Source organism: Daldinia decipiens (genome assembly GCF_022478715.1).
Source record: "Daldinia decipiens strain CBS 113046 unplaced genomic scaffold F4813scaffold_26, whole genome shotgun sequence".
Taxonomy (NCBI): domain Eukaryota; kingdom Fungi; phylum Ascomycota; class Sordariomycetes; order Xylariales; family Hypoxylaceae; genus Daldinia; species Daldinia decipiens.
Genome location: NW_026054569.1, coordinates 328,254 through 346,634, shown reverse-complemented (window position 1 = coordinate 346,634; position 18,381 = coordinate 328,254). Strand labels below are relative to the sequence as shown.

The 18,381-nt window shown below is 48.1% G+C and overlaps 9 protein-coding genes across 9 annotated transcripts; 3 read left to right on the top strand and 6 right to left on the bottom strand.

Annotated features, from left to right (window-relative positions):
* Positions 1–11: 11 nt before the first annotated feature.
* Positions 12–2,144, bottom strand: F4813DRAFT_150343 (carbohydrate-binding module family 35 protein). The gene is made up of 4 exons (XM_049238947.1): positions 1,662–2,144; positions 1,555–1,609; positions 1,191–1,499; positions 12–1,144 (listed from the first exon to the last, which is right to left on the bottom strand). The coding sequence occupies exons 1-4, from the start codon at positions 2,053–2,055 to the stop codon at positions 256–258; spliced, it is 1,647 nt and encodes a 548-aa protein (XP_049097924.1). The 5' UTR covers positions 2,056–2,144; the 3' UTR covers positions 12–255.
* A 3,159-nt stretch (positions 2,145–5,303) lies between these two features.
* F4813DRAFT_365912 (uncharacterized protein) lies at positions 5,304–6,584 on the bottom strand. The gene has a single exon (XM_049243969.1). The coding sequence runs from the start codon at positions 6,506–6,508 to the stop codon at positions 6,035–6,037; it is 474 nt and encodes a 157-aa protein (XP_049097923.1). The 5' UTR covers positions 6,509–6,584; the 3' UTR covers positions 5,304–6,034.
* A 222-nt stretch (positions 6,585–6,806) lies between these two features.
* F4813DRAFT_150294 (sarcosine oxidase) lies at positions 6,807–8,470 on the bottom strand. Its single transcript, XM_049238946.1, has 3 exons — positions 7,463–8,470; positions 7,167–7,407; positions 6,807–7,071 (listed from the first exon to the last, which is right to left on the bottom strand). Exons 1-3 carry the CDS (start codon positions 8,277–8,279, stop codon positions 6,828–6,830), a joined length of 1,302 nt encoding a protein of 433 aa, XP_049097922.1. The 5' UTR covers positions 8,280–8,470; the 3' UTR covers positions 6,807–6,827.
* Positions 8,471–9,271: 801 nt separating this feature from the next.
* F4813DRAFT_391236 (Rpp20 subunit of nuclear RNase MRP and P-domain-containing protein) lies at positions 9,272–9,913 on the bottom strand (the record flags this gene model as incomplete). The annotated part of the gene is made up of 2 exons (XM_049247136.1): positions 9,272–9,765; positions 9,832–9,913. 2 exons carry the CDS (start codon positions 9,911–9,913, stop codon positions 9,272–9,274), a joined length of 576 nt encoding a protein of 191 aa, XP_049097921.1.
* Positions 9,914–10,195: 282 nt separating this feature from the next.
* Positions 10,196–11,838, top strand: F4813DRAFT_365906 (RAVE subunit 2/Rogdi). Its single transcript, XM_049243968.1, has 2 exons — positions 10,196–10,457; positions 10,638–11,838. The coding sequence occupies exons 1-2, from the start codon at positions 10,392–10,394 to the stop codon at positions 11,643–11,645; spliced, it is 1,074 nt and encodes a 357-aa protein (XP_049097920.1). The 5' UTR covers positions 10,196–10,391; the 3' UTR covers positions 11,646–11,838.
* A 53-nt stretch (positions 11,839–11,891) lies between these two features.
* Positions 11,892–13,270, bottom strand: F4813DRAFT_397861 (NIPSNAP-domain-containing protein; the record flags this gene model as incomplete). The annotated part of the gene is made up of 2 exons (XM_049247983.1): positions 11,892–12,623; positions 12,688–13,270. The coding sequence occupies 2 exons, from the start codon at positions 13,268–13,270 to the stop codon at positions 12,139–12,141; spliced, it is 1,068 nt and encodes a 355-aa protein (XP_049097919.1). The 3' UTR covers positions 11,892–12,138.
* An 809-nt stretch (positions 13,271–14,079) lies between these two features.
* F4813DRAFT_391233 (ATPase, F0 complex, subunit J) lies at positions 14,080–14,473 on the top strand (the record flags this gene model as incomplete). Its single annotated transcript, XM_049247135.1, has 4 exons — positions 14,080–14,128; positions 14,198–14,227; positions 14,297–14,347; positions 14,418–14,473. The coding sequence occupies 4 exons, from the start codon at positions 14,080–14,082 to the stop codon at positions 14,471–14,473; spliced, it is 186 nt and encodes a 61-aa protein (XP_049097918.1).
* A 595-nt stretch (positions 14,474–15,068) lies between these two features.
* F4813DRAFT_365898 (serine hydrolase-domain-containing protein) lies at positions 15,069–16,383 on the top strand. Its single transcript, XM_049243967.1, has one exon. The coding sequence runs from the start codon at positions 15,253–15,255 to the stop codon at positions 16,198–16,200; it is 948 nt and encodes a 315-aa protein (XP_049097917.1). The 5' UTR covers positions 15,069–15,252; the 3' UTR covers positions 16,201–16,383.
* On the bottom strand, positions 16,384–18,294 carry F4813DRAFT_365896 (PCI domain-containing protein). Its single transcript, XM_049243966.1, has 4 exons — positions 18,058–18,294; positions 17,945–18,001; positions 17,167–17,886; positions 16,384–17,115 (listed from the first exon to the last, which is right to left on the bottom strand). Exons 1-4 carry the CDS (start codon positions 18,139–18,141, stop codon positions 16,498–16,500), a joined length of 1,479 nt encoding a protein of 492 aa, XP_049097916.1. The 5' UTR covers positions 18,142–18,294; the 3' UTR covers positions 16,384–16,497.
* Between the last annotated feature and the right edge of the window lie 87 nt (positions 18,295–18,381).

Genomic DNA, 18,381 nt, shown 5'->3' with positions numbered 1-18,381 from the left:
TCCTTTCTAACACGATAGTTCAGGATTTATTTTAAGCCCAATGTTATAGACGTTTGATGCCATCTTCTTTATTTGACAATTGATACTACAGTTGAATGTGTTGAGCGTCCAACCTAAGAAATCAATCAATCGCAAACGATCCAATAGAGTTCATAACTTCGTTGACATCGCGGCAACTGTCTGTCATATTTTATACATCTAACGAAATAATACCAATCAGCTCTATAAGGCTACTCAACTAATCATTTAACTCGTTCATTCAAACAGTTCAAATCCAATAAGGTCCGGGGCTGGCGAGTTTCCACTCGTAGCAAAGATTACTTGGTTCTCACCCTCCACAAATCCGTCAACCTCGATAAGCAACCTATCAGACTCAAACCAGTCACCTCCTGATATAGGAAACGCCCATCTCTTCGGCAATCCGCCGTTGACCACAACTGTCATGTTTCGAGTATTGGAACCCCAGCCCCAGGCACTGTCTAGGGCGATCTCGTAGTTAATAAAATCAACACCAACTAGCTTCTTTCCCTCGGAGCCTACAGTTACTGAGTCAAAAGTTGCGCTCGCTCCTTGGGCGGCAATGCTGATCTTGTTACCCGTAGGGACGCATTGAGTTGCCTCGCAGGTAACCTTCGTCGCGCCACCCGAGAGCGTGGCATTTTCTACCGAGTAATAGCCTTTTGATGTAGGTCGTGAGGTCGATGCCACGATGTCGCCCAGGACCAGCAATCTCATTTCGTGGGCCGCGAGCTCGAATTTTTGGACCCCCGAGATCGTACTAATGTCTTCCGCTGCCCAAACATCGCGAGCGTGAGCCTCCGAGACGTCCGCTGCCGAGAGGTCGAACTCTACCGTCTGAGAATCGTTTTTCCAGTTTGCAATTCCAAGAACGATCCTTGATCCGGAGAGCTCGCCAGCCCAAATATCCCACTCTTCTTCGGTGTACCGACGGATAAGCCGCGCCTGTTTTCCCAGCGAATCCTGATTGATAGCTATAACTTCTTCATTGCGAAGCACATCAAGAGAGGCGGCCGGCGCGAGCTTCGGGTCCATTGGCACCCCGATGTTAAGAGGAGACTTATTGATAGCCCACATGCTGAAGTGAAATTTCTCCTCCTCGAGAGACAGGGCGTTAAGTCCAACACTATATATGTCAGCAACTGTATGCAATTTAATACGTGTACACCTACATGAGCATATCCATATCGGGATAAGCACCGACCGAGGTAGATTTATAAAACGGCACGACTTGGTTTGCAATCCGCCACACGCTCCTCCACGAGTTATAGATGTCATTGCTGATCCTGTAGACGTTGCCAATGGGCGGCGCCCACTCACCTAGATCTTCTCCGATACCCCATTGGCAAATGAAGTAGGCGATATCTCGCTCTACGTCGTCTAAAACCGCGGCCATCTTCTTGTGACGCTCAGGCGATGTAGATTCCGGTGACACATAATCTGCCATTTTGTCCTTTGAGGATGAATAACAGTTGTCATATCTATAAAGACTCAGCCATTGTCAACTTCTCCTCTGCTAATTAATTTTAGTCTCACTTTAAGGAGTCTCCTTGCCACTCGGCAAACGACTGCGCATCTATTTCTTCAAATCCTATGGCTAGTTAGAATTCTACTCAAACAGCGAAGACACGCATGGTCCATACCGAGAGAAGCTGGGAGATCCGTCGAGCCGCATTGATAGTAACCTGCACCGGAGTAAAGACCGAATTTCAAGCCTAGGCCGTGGATATAATCTCCTAGGGCCTTGCCTCCAGATGGGAAAAGAGTAGCATTCCACTGTAGCCGACCTTCCAAGTCTCTGTCCCTCGACATCCACCCACAGTCCGTCGTGACATATGTGTAACCCAGGTCAGCCAATCCCAAGTCTACGAGCCCCTGGGCATTGGTCTTCATGATATCCTCGCTAGGGTAGCAGTTATAATGATTATAACTGTTCCATCCCATCGGTGGTGTCTTTGTCTTGTAAAGAGCAGCTTCCGCAGAAGCCCCTAGCAGGATCGCCGAAGTAGTGACAGTCTTCATCTTGCGGGAATTCATCTGCGACCTAGTTACGGACGCACCCGAGCTGAACTGTCTGAATGCTCTCCCATATCAACTTCATGCGTCGAAATTTCCGAGCGCCGCTGTATCTTTTATACGACATAGTAGCCGCCAAGGTATTTCCCCAGTCTACAACGGCCGATGATGTTTGATTCCCTGTGGAGTCGGTTTCTCCGTCACCTTTCTCCAAACACGAGGTACCGCTTGCGGGGAACCTTGTCTAGTACATTCCCGCATGTGTATAAGTCTAGGTACTGCAACAATCCGGACGCCGAACGGTGTGGTATAAGCGGTCCTATGAGGAGTCCTGATGGCAAAGTATCAAGAAGAATTCTCCGAAATCGACGTAGAATATATGTCACTTCGCGGAAATCGTCGCATGAATATTTCCATGAGTAACTAACAAGACTATACTCCATGCTATAGGCCGCTCTCTACTGTGCAATTAGTCCAAAATCCTAATAAATGGGGGCGGCGGCCTTGGGGTGATTGAAGAAGTCGGAGATACATTAAGAGTCAGACTTTTTGTGTTTCATAGAGCAGTCAAGGAATGAAATATTATAATTATCACAAGAATATGACTCCCAATCTCAGAATAATATTCAAGTACCAGTTTATAATAGTCGTAGAAACTCGAGACCCCAAGATATGTATTTAATATCCCCGAGTACCTTAAAAGTAGAATTGACTTGAATTAGTAATAGGATCAAGATTCACACTGTTGACTTGGGCTTTTCTAATGCTGTTCGGGGGTATTAACCTAACTATGGCCACAACATGATGATACCGATATTTAGCTAGTTAATACGCTGTTCTTCGCCTCCTGTCCTTCAAAGTTGTGTCAGCGCCGTGGCTAAGGAGACACAAAATTTGTTCCATATATTCTTACTACACAACACGCATCAACGCGATTTAGCTATCTTCATCGATCTTGTTAATTACCCATTTTAAATGCAGCGGGCTCGGAATAATCTCCCCGCTAGAGTTGGCCCATGTTCTTGCGAGTTCGAGCGCCTCTCAAACCACATCGTAGCCATTGTGCCTGGGCTTGCTGGTACTGGGATCTTCGGGATACTCAGGTTTGACTGCACTGCATTATACATAGTCGATCTAATCACACGAGGGGGGTTTTGTCTATTAGGCAAGCCCGCGTGACGTGGAGCAAAATGTCAACGCTGATAGAATCACCGTCTGTCGCTTCGGCAACATCAAAAGAACCCCACTTCGACATGGCCTCTAGTGAGGGTCCAACAACTCCACGCCATATATAGGAGGTGGCCGCGAAATTGATTTTTTCGACGCTCATATACACGGCGATACGTAGCTCAAGGCGATGAACTAAGCGAGAACAGTCGATGACACGATAGCGGTTTGGAGTGGCGCTATTTGCGATGGAAAATATATAATGATTGAGAGAGGAGATAGATCCCAAAAACATAGACTATAGAGGTTCCGTAACTTCAATCTCTATTGGTGTTGCCCGCCCGTAATCGACTTCAGCTTCACCTGGATCCGCTGTTGGCAAATGTGCTTCGGCACGCGAGACGATGAAATCTTGGAATGCCGAAGCAGGATCACGTAGTAATCCTTCGACCGCCAACACGAGCCTTCGTGAGATATCGCAAACTTAGAATGGCGATTCCTATGAATTTGGCAATAACGCCTCTAAACATACCCGTTCAATTTGTGTGCATTTGCAGAAGCCGAGCTAACTTTGCCGTCATTACTTTCACTATTATTTCGTGATAAGGCTTCTGATGGTCGTGTGACACTGACATAAAGGCACTTTACTGGATAAAGGGGTCGGGTATCCACTATTATTGGAATATAAGAACATGCTATACCTAGCTAGCCTCAGATAGATTCTTCCCTCCTTAGACATCTCAATACACCAGTCTCAACACCATTGATTTACTTGCTATTGCTTTATCGTTATTATTGTTATTCCTATTTACGTACGTACCTACCAACAGCTTCTGCTTGCAGTAACCCATTATGAAAATTCGTCTTTACTTTCTCGCAAATCCCTGATAAAGCCTTTCAGACGTGTGAGATTATCGCTCAGCCAACTACTTACGACGAACAGAAACTTACTGTCAGGTCACATCGTCATCCATAAGAGATCCAGATAATAATGGAAGCGTTTGGCCGAGGCTACCCCTAATAGTGCTTAGGACGGGCATAGACGGGGTCAGTTGCTGAGAGTGAAATAGCTGGACTGGAGACTCCCAGTGCTCTCAGGTGGATTTCCCGTTGATACGAAGGAAGAATAATCAGCGACCAAGAAGGTTTTACATGGAAGCACCAAAAGTAAATACCTTCACGTATCAACTTTGGCTTTTCTGCCGTTCCAATGAAGTAATATAAATATCATAAATCAACAACCTAAGAACCTTTTCGGAAACTCGATATAGAAAAAGATATCAAATTCTCTTCATAAGCGAAGCGCTATTATTACGTTTGAGTTAACTTGTACATTCTTCCCCTCTCGCATCTCAGCCCAAACATCCTATACTCGGCCTGCGGCTAACAGTCAGTGCTTTTCCTTCCTCACCTTAGACTCTCAATATAGATAGAACCTCTAGCTTAAGCACGCGCAAAGTCTATGCTATAAATTCTTGACGAAAACATAGTACAATGATTATCCCTTTATGAAATGTTGACATTGGTTACCACAACATTTCTAACTTCTTCAGTCAATTGACAACAAAAAGGGGCGTAGGTATCAGCGAATTTTCTACCCAATGGAAAATTCCTCGTAACGTTAGTACAGTATTGATAGTCATTGATGTTGATATCGTTTAGAAAACCCTAGCGCAAACAGCCGGCAAGGCCTTTACGCCTGTCTGCTTCTCATTCGGCTGGGTCGCTTACGCGTTCATGTCCCGTCTCAATACCTTTGGCGATGGGCGTTTCCTACCACCACCAGATTCTCCAGCCAAAGTCTGGAATCTTAAATCGGGCTACTACCGAGATAATCAGAACTGGTGTCATGGAAAGCTTCTACGCGACCGTGAGACTTTCATGTCGAAACAGGATCCACTCGAAAATGAGGATATTCGAATTACCGTCTACGAGGCTAAGCTAAATCTGAACGTTGTATACTTTTCTCCTTCGGCTATATTCATGCTTATGGTGCTGCTACTATGTTCTTAAAACTTATTGTGGCCAGTATTCCTATCGTAATGCATGGAGAATGAGGTGTCCTGATTATTACAATAGTAGGGACATGTCTGAGTCTCATACTGGTAGGCTGCCCCGATGGGCAGCTGGGAAACTCCCCAACCAACAAAATTCAAAATTTAGCTACGCCTTGACATCTGGTAATAGATCTAGGTACATCATGGTTATCAAAGTAATGGGCACCGCTTAGAAATAGAGGAGTTCTCCGGCAGTCCTTCTCCTAAGGGTACACAGCCGTGGCACAAATTCTCCGAGTCTCCCAGTATACTTCTTCGTAGTCGGAATCCAGCAAGATACCTGGTTTCTACTCGCAACCGGGTTAATAAGCATATTCCAAAATGGCATAATAACTTCTGTTGAGTGTTCGCTCGAAACATGCAATATGTTCCTGGAGGCTGTTGACATTAACAAGATGCGCAAAGTTATAGATGGCCGTATGTATTTGGACGTTACACACTCATGTGATAATGACCTAACCCGAGAGTTTCTCCCGGTAAACTCCGTACCAGGAGACTTCTATATGGTTCTTGTATATCAAATCTATATAGACGGACATACGTATTTGGAAATCCCCGCTACTATTAATTCCATGATACACCATCTTATCATCAATGAAGTTGTTCACTGCTTCTTTTTCTTTTTTGTCTGACTTGCTGTTCCGCAAGCCAGGAGCTCCCATGTTTCTTGTATGATAGCAAACGACAGCATTCTACCTCGTTAAGTATAGACATTGTAAGCTTTGTCGCATATAGCCCCTCGGGTCGGATCCAGATGCGGTCGAACCAGGAGTCCATCAGCACGAGATTAGGACACTCCTTTGCGTGATGCGCCTCCTTCTCATCGAAGACAGCGGCATCGTTAACGTGTTAGTATGCGGCGTTAGTAACATCACCAACCCATTCGCGACATACGAGCGACTCGATAAGTACGACGATGATGATGCTATGTCTATAAATGGCCGGGATAGCCATAAGTTGATCTGAAATGTTGATAGGCGATCCGTCGCTCTGGTCAATACAAAGGAGATCCAGCCAGAATCACCCGGTACCGCACACGTCGGGCCAGTGTAGAATAAATAGAAGATATGGTTTGCCTGGGCTGAGCTTAACAATCCTACTCCCTTGATGTGGACTTCTTCGATTGTCTCCGGGTGGCCCCATGCGTGAGAGATGGCGACGTAGTGCTCTGCGTCAATCGGCGCCTGCTTCCGCTCCACGTAAAATGTACCGTCATCATGCTGAGAGATCCGAGCTAGATAGATTTCCATCTGGTAGGCACTGCGCAATGCTGGCGTTTTCGAGGTGATTTATTATAGCAATATTGAGTCGTTTGGATGTGATTCCTAAAATGGTGACGACTTGATGGAGATTAAGATCTAGTATATCTACGCTATGTTTATATATGCGCATCAGTTACCGTAGCTACATGATCTATAAGGACATGATTCACACGAGTTACACCGTGTGCCACTCAACTAGGTTAGCTGATATCATATATCATATAAATCGCGGTCGAAGTGATCTCGATCCTGACTACCTACCTGAATCCGTATTGCTCATTTCCTACAAGCCACGACCAAAATAATATCACAAATCTCTCAACTCTTTCACAGGCCAGACTTTATTCCCTGTTGGGTCCGGACGATCACGGTTCCATGCCCATCGCCGTCGCAGCTCCGATTCTAGGGACCCGTCTAACATCCTCGTAACATACTCACCAATGATGGGGAAGAACTTCCACCCGTGAAACGAACCACAGGTCGCGACGTATAGTCCCTTAGAAGCTGGATGAGGCGATATGATAAAATCCTGGCTTGGTGTGACCGCATCCCTAGCGTCCAGGGGTTAGTTTCTAAGCGTAATTTATATGTACTTAGATGGGTATATAACAAGGGGAAGAAATAACAAGCTATAATAATCGCGTACCAGCATATGCGATGTTCTGAAATCTTCCACGCCTCTCCGCGCTTCCCAAATGTGGCTTTGTTGGCAAATTCGAGGTCTTGCACCAGAGTATTCGGAACCGTCCATTGCGAGTAGTCCGTGGAAGCTGGCGGTGCGGAGATTTGACGTCCAGAAGGCATCGTCTGTGTGTTCCTGAATATGCACTGACCCCACCACTTCAGTTTCTTGTCTTCGGTCAGGGGTAAGGCGCCATTACTTGCACCTGTATTGCTAGTTAGTGCTATCAAGAAGAAAGAAGAAAATAGTTGACCGCTCACCTCTCTCGGGATCATTCTCTTGAATACCAACTGGCATCCCCGAGAATTCCTCCGCAGTGCTATCGTCAAGCTTCGCCAGCCCAGTCGTTACTCCCGCCGCAATCATCCTGTCCCCAGCAAGGAACTCATCTCGCCCGGTCTTCTCAGCCACTCTATCCAGCAACTTCGGTGTAAAAGCGCCAGTCGACAATATCGTATGGGTAGAGGCATATCTCTCTCCGTCCTTGGTCAAAACCCCAACGCACTCTCCATCCTCCCCAAACACTAACTCCTCAATCTCAGCCTCAACGAATCTAACTCCCTTTTCAACCGCTTTCTCCGCTACAGCCTGCAGTGCCCCCTTAGCATCCGCCCACCCACTCGTCTCATTGACCAGCACGTTCTCAACCCCTGTATAATCCGCCCCGTCAAAAATCCCCCCGTACAATCCCTTCGCCTTCTCCACTGTCACGACACGGATACTATCCGTAGCCCGTCCTAGCCGAGCATAGTTATCCAAAGCCTGACGCGCGAACCCCGTGCGACTAATCCAGTAGATGCCCGTCTCGTGGTAGAACGGGCGCCACAGGGGGTCTGCGCGCCAGATGTCCTGCGCTTCGAGCGCGAGCTGACAGTACACCGGGTCCCGGTAATCGGCACGCACGACCTTATTCCAGTCCCAGGATGCGGCAACGCGGCGCTGCGCTGTGTGCGCGTCGCGGTCGATAAGTCTTACGGATGAATCTGGAAATTTAGTGGCAAGATGTAGTGCCGTCGAGGTGCCGAAGACGCCGGCCCCGACGATGATATAAGAGGGAGAAGGCTGGGAGGATGTCATCGCGATTGTTAACAGTATATCTACCTAGGTATCTATGAAACTATTTTATATAGAAAGAGGGGGATTAGCATAAATTGATTTCGAATTAGTGTCTTCGGTTTAGTCCTAAATGCGATCACGACATTAACGCCGTGGTGCCCATCAGCAGCCGATCAGTCTCCAATTATAGGACCGAGATCTCGATCGCCGAAACGGGAACGAGAATTACGCGCGATAAATTTCTTAGTTAATGATAGAAGCATTGTAATTTATTTATTTTAATATGATTTACCTTAAATTGATACAAATTCTTCGGCTTTCATCCATATGCACCCAAGGAATATTACATCGATTTTTGAGTTGCTAATACATGGTGCTAATATCAAACCTAGACGGCCCCAGCACTCCTTCTATAAGTAACTTGTGATGTTATATATTTTGAATGTGTTCGGATAGAATGAATTCCTATCATCTTTGTCGGTCAAGTCGCCTCGCTGGACGGATCCTATCAATCTGTTCTTTCTAATACTTATAATAGCTTCGATACTCTTCTTACTCCGCTGTTCTTGCTAGTAAGTCCCAAGTCCATGATGCTGTGACCGTATCATTGTTGGCCTTATCGCATGTTTTCGCCTCAAACATCTAGCTCGTATGACTAGAACAGGAGCCCAGTATGCATTACATACGGAATGTAAGCTGAGGTGGTTTAATGTATATTCCCTCATTACTTCTGAGGGTAATGAATAACCTTAGAGGTTAACGGATTTTTCCGGCTTTAAGACTTCGCCGCCACGCTTGTGCTGGTGGTTGATCCGTACCTCTAGTCCTACTATTTTACTGTATCGCCCATTTATAATAATTAGAACCGACCTCGGCGAATAATTGTCGTCGGCGCGTCTATAACGCTAAGGATGTAATGATACCGTAGGAAAACTGCTGATCGGATGGGCCATACTCCTAAAGGGCCCGAATCCGGAAAATAGCATCATCGTTCCTCGCGAGAAATCCTGTCATCACCTCAACTTGATAGACGCCTCAAGAGAACTCATCATCCTGGTCCTCTCCTCTCCCTCACCCCCCCACTCCTCCTCCCCCTCCAACACAACATCATCCACAGCGCCCACGCTCCCGGTCTTCAACTGCACAATACAATCCTGCTGCTTCTGGAAGAACATGGCGACCTCAACGACCTTCTGGATAGCGCGCCCCGTACCCAGCACCACGACTTCGCCCGAGTCTTCGAGCCCGATCCCGCTGCCGCTATTTTTCGAGGCAGACTGTCGCTGGATAGCACGGATACGCTCGTCCAAGGATGCGTTCTTATTGCTGGCGAGCCTGTTGGTGAAGGCTCTATTGGATGCTGATGCTTCGCGTAGATTCTTGTCGAGTTGTTTGCGCACGCGCGCTGTTACGGAGCGGAAGGGCGTTTTGGGAGTTATGTAGATGCGTCTCGAGGCGCGTGTGGAGGGTGTGCGCGTGGGGATGGGACGTCTTCGGACGGTAGCCCCTGAGTTGGTATTATCAATTAGTACAATGGAGAGATTATTGAGGTAACTATAGCTTCTGATCTAACCTTTTGGTATAGGTGGCAGCTTTGCTAGCTTTGTGGGCTGTTCAGGCACCTGCGAAACGGTCTCTGGCTGTTCGGTAGCCATTTTTATGATGGTTCAGTTGTGTACCTAAGGTATCTACCAAGTTCCTTTTTTTAATTTTTTTATTAGTAAAATTTTTTTTAATTATCACTTCATACTCATGAAAACCTTGGAGATAGTAGTCACATTCGAAAACACCGTCGTGTTGACAATAAAGAAGCAGTTGATTTGGAGATATAGTTGATAGCATCTGATATTCAATTATCCATAAGCTAGAAAGTATAAAAATGACGTGGGGGCCTGCAGCTAGGGACAGACCCACATCGCTATCTTTAGCTTAGGTATCCGCCATCGTCCAATCCAACATTATGCAAGTCAAGCATCATCAGTCGAAATCCCCCACTTACACGCATTAGCAAGGCTACAGCTTATACACCACCACATTCGCTCAGCCCGATCATCATAGCTCCAAAGCGTACACCTCACGATACCATCAGATGGCCCGTTGAAATGCGGTTGCCTATGCCGTCTCGCGTCCACAATGTCCGTTGAGATCTGGCCTCCCATCTCGCTGGCTGAGCTTAAAATCCAAGAAGATGCCACTCAGGTACGATCCTATCACCCCCATTCATTCATTCCCTTGCTTCCAATCATGTCCCCCTTATCAGGTCCCAAATCCCAAGTCGGTATATAAAATACCATGCTCCTCACCGAAGACGACTTCGTCCTCGTCCCCCCGTACCACTCTCTTACAACTATATACTCACCACAGCGGCAACCCAAACAGGCCCGCGAGCTAACCTGGCTCCTAATATCCCTGCGTGCGACCCTCGAGAAAATCAAGCGCGGCTTGGAAGACTGCTGCGCACTACTAGCTCCCGCCGACTCTGCAGGTAGTACGCTCGTGCTAACAACGCCACGCAACGAGACCGTAAAGGGACACACGACACGTGTGGGCGCGCGCCTGGTGCGCGGCTTAGTCCATCTTAGACTGCGAACTCTCCCACCACAGACTATATCCCTCGACCCCTCGCGTCCCGTCCGTGTCCCCGCTCTAATCCGTCTCGACGCTCTTCTCTCGCTCTCGCTTGAGTTATGCCTCGCCCTAGAAGAGCACCAGAATCAAACTACGCCCCCGCCCTCTGCGCCGTACCTCGCCTCCCAATTACGGCTGCTAGCACTACATATTGCGGAAGCAGCAGCGTTAGTCAAAGGGCCGTCTCAACCGCCTGCGCGCCCATCGACTAGTGCTTCTACGGCGAGCCATGAGGTGCCCGGACGCCAGCATCTACCGGAGCAGAAAGTTCCTCTTGATACCACGTGGACGACAAGTTCAGTGTCACTAGGCCATTTCACGCCCCCGCTTAGTCGCAACCTATCTCTCTACGTAACGATTCAAGATGCCTGTCTGGTCATATATTTGCGCGCCCTAGAACCCGCCGATGCACCCGTAAATTTCGGAACAAAGCTCGCGCTTGCTATTGGTACAACACGGCGCATCGAGCACGATGAAGCCGACCGCGTGTTCTCGTACCGATGTGACGACGAGTCGCGAATTGATGGCGGCACGTCCGCCCCCGAGCATCATGGTAGTCGTAGTGGTAGTAATGCCGGTGGTGAGGATAACGGGGGGAATAAGAAAGAAGTCGAGGTATATGTTCGCGAGAAGGTGCGTGTTGAGAGCGCGGACCCTAGCCTCCTTTCGCTATCCGCAAAGTTGAGCGCTTTGGGCAATACGTTGGGGTTGGCACGGCGTAATTTGGCCGCCGTCATGGAACAAGATTTGGAAGAATAAAGCCACGCGGGAGAATATGGCATCACAGAATTATCTCCTGCTAATAGACTAGTACGGCAGAGCTATATGCATTGTTGGAATAGGGGGTGGAGTCTCCCTGGATGAAAATGAAGGACAGCAGCATTAGCTAGGTACCTAATAGGGTAACAAGTTTAAAACCACAAGACAATCAAATCACGATAAACACTTGGAACTTCATCTCGACTTTGGCTTTGACTTTGCCTCCAAGAAGAAAACTCGAATTGCTTCGTATTAGTATCAGTGAAATGTGGCCATAGTCCTCAAGGCGTAATTTTCAGCTTCAAGCTCTCATCATGAATATCCCGATCTCGGCAGTAAAAGTACAATCACTCCCGCAGCTGCCCTCGCGCCAACACGGCGAATCGACTACATAAAGAAACAATCGCCTCCAAACTCCAATTCTCCATATCAGATGCTTAGGTAGGTTTAAAAATCGGCTGATATTAACGCAATCATCCCTTATCTGCAGAAATTATGCCACGGGTGACCATGGCAGTGGGACAAGGATCCTCGACTTCATGGACTGGATTAGAGGAACAGTCTTATGGACCGTCTCGGCCCAGCCTTCTTGCTTCCAGCTCTCCTCTCGCCGAACTTTACGCTCCTCGAGGTTCGCAAATTGCCAAAGATGGTGGACTGTGTTCAGATCGCCTATCTGTACGAACCAAGCACCTACACCTTCCATAACTTGTCTCCGCGCCTTTAAGCCTCGTCGCCAGTGGGTTTCCCACTCCAGCAGGTTTCCAGGGTGAAGAGTGTACGAACGTAACTCGAATAAACCGCCTAGTTGGCGTGGTGCAGTTGTTGGCCAGAACGAAAATTCTTGCATAATCGACGTATTCTTAGACTTGATGAGTGTCTTGAGCTTTTTGTCGAATTCGGCGAAGTCGCGGTGGCGGGAGATGGAATTTAGGGACTGATGGTATCCTTGGTAACGCTGGTACTCCCAAATGTGTACTTGGCATTTACGTCATTAGCATATTGTAGCTAATCTTGAATTGAGGCCCAAGCCGTAACTTACCGAATGTATCACAATCTCCCACCTCGGTTCGCCAGCTTCCAACGAGATGAACCTTATTATCCTCCAAGGAAGCCATGCGCGGATACCATTGGCCAACCAACTGAACATACTCGTCCACCTTGTCCGGCTGCACCTCGTGAAACACGATCGAGTGAACGTACTTGCCACGAGCCAGAACCGCGGAAAAACTTGCTTCGAGTTGAGCATCCAGTTCGCGTCCTTCTTTTGTTCCGTAGATAACCCTGGATAGAAGATTATCGGGTCGCTCGGGTTCCTTAGTTGATGCCTCCGCTCGCTGTCCTGTATGGGTGCTTAATGAGCCCAAGCCTTGGGAGGTTTCTCGGGCAGCAGACGAAGAATCATTAGTAGAAGAATTTTTAGTGAACCTACTTGCTTCGCGCTCCTGATGTGCTTTGACCAACTGCTCGCGGAACTCCTTCTGCTTCGAGTTGAACGAGTCGACACCCTCGGGTGTGATGTCGGCCAGTGTCGGCGTACGCTGGCTAGCAGCGGTGGAGCTGAACGCTCGAAGCGAACGCGGAGCTCCCACCGCTGCTGCTCGCGCGAGACGTCGGGAAAACATGACGGTTGCTTGAGTTTGAGATATTTCTGGGGGGGTGTAAAAAGAATAAACAGGAACGGGTTGAAGTGGGGGGATTTCGTAAGAGCAGGATTCGAGAAGAAGGGTCTGAGAAACTTGGTAGCAGCGTCGAATTTGACGCAACCCGATAAGAAAATGAGTGAAGGTGGTGAGGAATGCTAATCTCGGGATTGGTTGGTGATATGATCAAGCTTGAGGTGTGGGAATGGTGTATCTGTGTGTGAAAACCCCTGCACGGATATAGTGGTTTTTCGCGGGGAAGTCTAGACGAATTTAGTCCTCTAAGGAACAGGCAGTTATGGAGGTTCCGCGGAGCAGTTTGGATATCGAAAGGCAAAGCACAACTGGTCGGAGAGAAGAAGCAAGGTCGATGGTGGAGGGTAGCAAGCGGCAGGTAGGAAGTAGCGGTTTCGATTAATTGGTTACTTTACTCCCCGCATTTGAATTCGGGAGGGAAGCTTTGAAGGTTGTAAGTTCGATTTCCCCAGCTTTTGATACATACTGCTGCTTAACAAATGTGGACATGATCTCCAAAGGTGTAACACTGTGCAATGATGTCACCTAAATTCAGCGGTAAAACCATTGACCGTAGGCCGACAGGGTATGTACAGTACGGGCAGTACTTCATGCCTTAGGCACCAGGCTTACATAACACAGCTCGATAAGGCAACAGTTAATCGCCAAGTTCAGGCTTAGCGGCAGAAGAAAACCACTCGCTTTACAACCTCAACCTCAATCATCTCCAATCTCGACGCCGTCTACTACTCAAATCCTCCGAATACACATTCAAGATGTCTTGGCTCGGTGTTACCCCTCTCAAGAAGTTCCCGGCGCCAGTTCGTACGTCAATTGACTCCGCAGCCCGGATTCCGATTGCATAACTCGCGACAGCTACTAACATATCGATAGTCCGGCCTTATGCACCCTTCTTCGCCGCTGGTATGATAAACCACGATTGATATTATGCGAAAATTAGCATGCGCGAATAATTGCCTAACAGACGAACAGGCCTAATCATCGCTTACGGTGTCAACTCGCTGCAAAATGCCATGATGAAGTGTATGTGTTGACTATAGCCCCTAGAGGGCAGAGGGCAGAGGAGCAGAAATAATTGACAATTCTTCAATAGCCGACGAGTGGAAGAACGACCCTCGCAATCCGAACGCAAAGTCTGGTGGACACTAGAATGAAGGTGACAAACTTGGAGAACGCGACAAACTATCCCGGGCGAGAAGCATTATAGACGGTCGAGTCATTCCGATAAATGAGCAAGGCGGGACTGTATCATAGATCGTGAGTTCGCGTTAAATCGAGGGCTATGTCCAACAATCTATCCATTCGTGCCGTGGTCGAATGACTACCCCAGACTTGGGATATGTACGATCTGTGCCCATCACAATTTCAAGCATAGCCGCAGTCCTAACGGCTCAACTCAATTCACTAGTTTGAAATATATCGCTGGCTTTACACTTAGAGTTGCAAGTTTACCGTAATACCCATGCAAGTTTACTTATCGATGATCACATTATATCTAGCCTTTCGAGACGACTAGTCTTTTGCTGTAGCAAGTAGGTTAAAGGAAAATAGACTTGGGAGCTCAGATTTTCAAAAGGAACTAACTTTCACCATATTTCATGTATAATCGGGTATGTTAAAAAGGAGTAAAGATTGTCAATTCCCTGGATACGTTTCTCTATACCAAGCCAATTAATCAATAAATGTTCCAATATTTGTCCTAATGTCATAGTGGCTGCATGACAAATATTAGGTACCTATACCAGCCATGTTAGGTCAATTTTGAATCCTATGGAATTTACCTCAAGACATACATCTTCTTATCAGACAACGTTACACACACCTGAACCCACGAATAAGCAAGGGCCTCCTTCATTTACATAACTCTATAACATAACCTATAACTAGTTAACTAACTAACAGAACTAGGTTAACTCTATACCACTTCTATGAAACTTTTCATCCCATCCCATCCTCGCACAATCCACTTTACATTAGCAACGTTCCCCCGTCACCCAACCCGGTCCCTCACCATGTCAACACCGGCCGCACCCCGGGGTACACCGACCCAAACCAAGCCCTCAATTCCCAAAGGCAAAACCGAGCTGAAAATACTCATGCTCCACGGTTACACCCAATCTGGGCCCCTCTTCTCCTCCAAAACCAAAGCCCTCTCCAAACTCCTCATCAAAGCCCTATCCCCCGCGCCCTATAACCTACACCCAACGCTCCTTTTCCCCACGGCCCCGCATCGCCTGCGTCCCTCCGACATTCCGGGGTACGTCCCCCCGGAGGAGGACGAAGACGACGAAGAATCCGACAACTGGGCCTGGTTCCGCAAGGACGAGGCGACGGGTGCGTATCGCGGGTTTGAGGAGGGAATGCAGAGTATTGCGGCTGAGATTGCCAAAGCGGGAGGTATTGATGGTGTATGTGGGTTTAGCCAGGGAGGAGCGGTGGCTGCGCTTGTGGCTGCAGCGTTGGAGCAACCATATCGAGACCCGCCGTCTTCGTCCCACGCAGCATCCCCTTCGGACCCGTCCTCGCAACCTGAAGAAGCAGACTGGTCCTGGGTGAACGAGCTGCGCAGAGCGAACAATAACCAAGCGCTGAGCTTCTCTGTCGTGTACTCTGGTTTCTACGCGCCGATAGACTCGCTACGATGGCTATATGAGCCGCCTATCACGACGCCGACGCTGCATTTCCTAGGTAGCTTGGACACGGTTGTCGAGGAGAGCCGGAGCAAGGGTCTTGTGGACCGGTGCAAGGATCCTACGGTCATTGTGCATCCAGGGGGTCACTACGTGCCTGTTGCCAAGGACTGGGCTATGGCTTTGGCAGGCTGGTTAAGGCAGCGGTATGAGGACCCGGAGGCTGCGAGTAAACGGTCGCTGTGAATAGGTAGGTAGGGCTACGCCGTTGAGGTCTAAAATTTAGAGACTCTACAAGAGAGATTGACCCGGGATTAGAAACTAGGTATGGGGGCATCATACGCACGACTACACGTATAGTAGAATCAAGACATAGAAGGCAACCCTGTTCTTCACGGGCATTATGTGCCTCCTAATTTAAATATTATACATTCGCATACTTTTGATGCAAACCTGTGCTGTGCTGTGCGGCTCCTCTCGAAACCAAGCCCCTCTCCCAGCCCCGACAGAATTACTCCCCAAAACAGAGTCATAAATCGTCTATCACGCCTTCTTCTTACCCTTCTTCTCCTTGCCTTCCTTCACTCCAGGCTGGATCCTCGCCATCATCTCTTCCTTGGTAATGAGATGATCTACACGTTCCAGTAAACCGAGTAGGCTCTTCATGTTGTGGCTCCACTCGTTGAGGACGTCATCGACATCTCTGGGCTTGGCGAAGCTGACTATACTTGCTGGCCGATCAATGCGGGCAAAGACCGTCTTGGAGCACACCAGTTCGCTAATATACTTCTCGGTCTCATCCTCCGTCAGGTCGAGCAGCTGAGTCAGGCGCTTCATGCCAATGCGGGTATAGTATTTCGCGATAACTCTAACGTTGTGCTCGATAACCCGTTTGCGAAGATCCTGCCATCGCTGGTGGGCTTTCTCGTCGCCCGACTGGTTTGGACTTTCGTCGAAGATATCAGTGCCACAGAGATGAGGACCGTACTGCTTCGCAACCTCTGGCCATCGCATGAGCTCGTGTACTGTAAATAGCTTGAGAAGCGCCGCATCGACAGGGATTTGGGTGTTTCGGGTATCACGGAAGACACGTTGGAGAAGATCATGTTGTTCGTTGTCATGGGGAGCGAGTATGACAAAGTAGATGATGCGTTGCAAGACCTAATTGGCATTAGCAAAAGTTACCTTGATAAACACATGGGAACAACGTACGGGTTGTAGTTTTGAGGGGTCCTCTTCTACGGCCTCGGTATCCAACACTTGTCTGTAATGCTTGCAGGCATCAAGATACTTATCGTCGTGCTTCGCTAGAGTGATCTGTTGTCCATAATAGGCCAGCTTTAAGTCGGTAGTGTCGTCCTCCTGCTCGGAGGGAACCTCCTCCCCTCGCTTAAGCTTCTCTTCGCGGGCCTTCTTATCTTTCTCTAGTTGTTCCGCTGTCTTCTTCGGCTTTCGAGATAGGTATCTGGTGCTGATCTTGCGACTAAGAATGCTAGCTTGGGTCCAGTCGCCGTTCTCGATACATAATGCGACTTGGGCAAGTATGAATTCCGTCTTCTCCCGTCTCTCCATTGAACCAAATGTTTCTACCTGCAATTCGCAGAGGATATCCATAGCGGACTTAAGATCTCCCTGCTCCTTCTTGATGTCCGACAGGATTTTAGTCACGCGAGCGCGCTCGACCTCGACGAATATCTTGCCCTCGGTCACGGTACGCAGGGTCTCAATTACCGATAGCTTAGTATCTAGATTCGGGGTAGCGTCGAGGAAATCCATAACGGTCTGAACCATCTTGGTGATAGCTTGTTTAAGCTGGCCATGCTTCTTGGAGAGGACCAAGACCTGGTCGTTGAGCAAACTCCAGTTTCCGGCATTTTTACAGATCGTACATATGGCAATTAGAGTTCGGGATGTAGAGGCGAGATCGGAAGCCTATAAAGTATTGTAGTTAGTGGTGCTAGACGATTACAGATTAGAGAGAATAGCTCACCTGTCGGGTTTGCTTCTCGAAAATGGTAAGCTTCTCGATAGCCGCTTGAATGTCATTCTATAACTATGCATTAGCAACTTATATTCCAATATTTCTAACCCGGGTATGTGCACCTTGGCAAGCTTCTCTGCTTCGCCGATTTGTACGTCAGCTTCCTTACTGAAGTCCTTCTCAGGCTTCAGAGCTGCGTCCGCCATGATTTCTGAAATTTACTGCTAACGTATAATCCAATCGGAGGAAAGTGCAATAATTTCGGAGTGATGTGCGAGGGCGGACCTTTGGTGGGTTATATTTGATGTGTTAGATAGTTCGTGGTAGAATATTTAAGGCGATGATGATAGAGGGAAGCTTAAGGCGGCTGCGAGGCGACGAAAGCTCGCGCTGCCTTGCACCTTGAATTGAATTGGTCCAAGCGTTGAGCTTGGTCAGCCCGATAA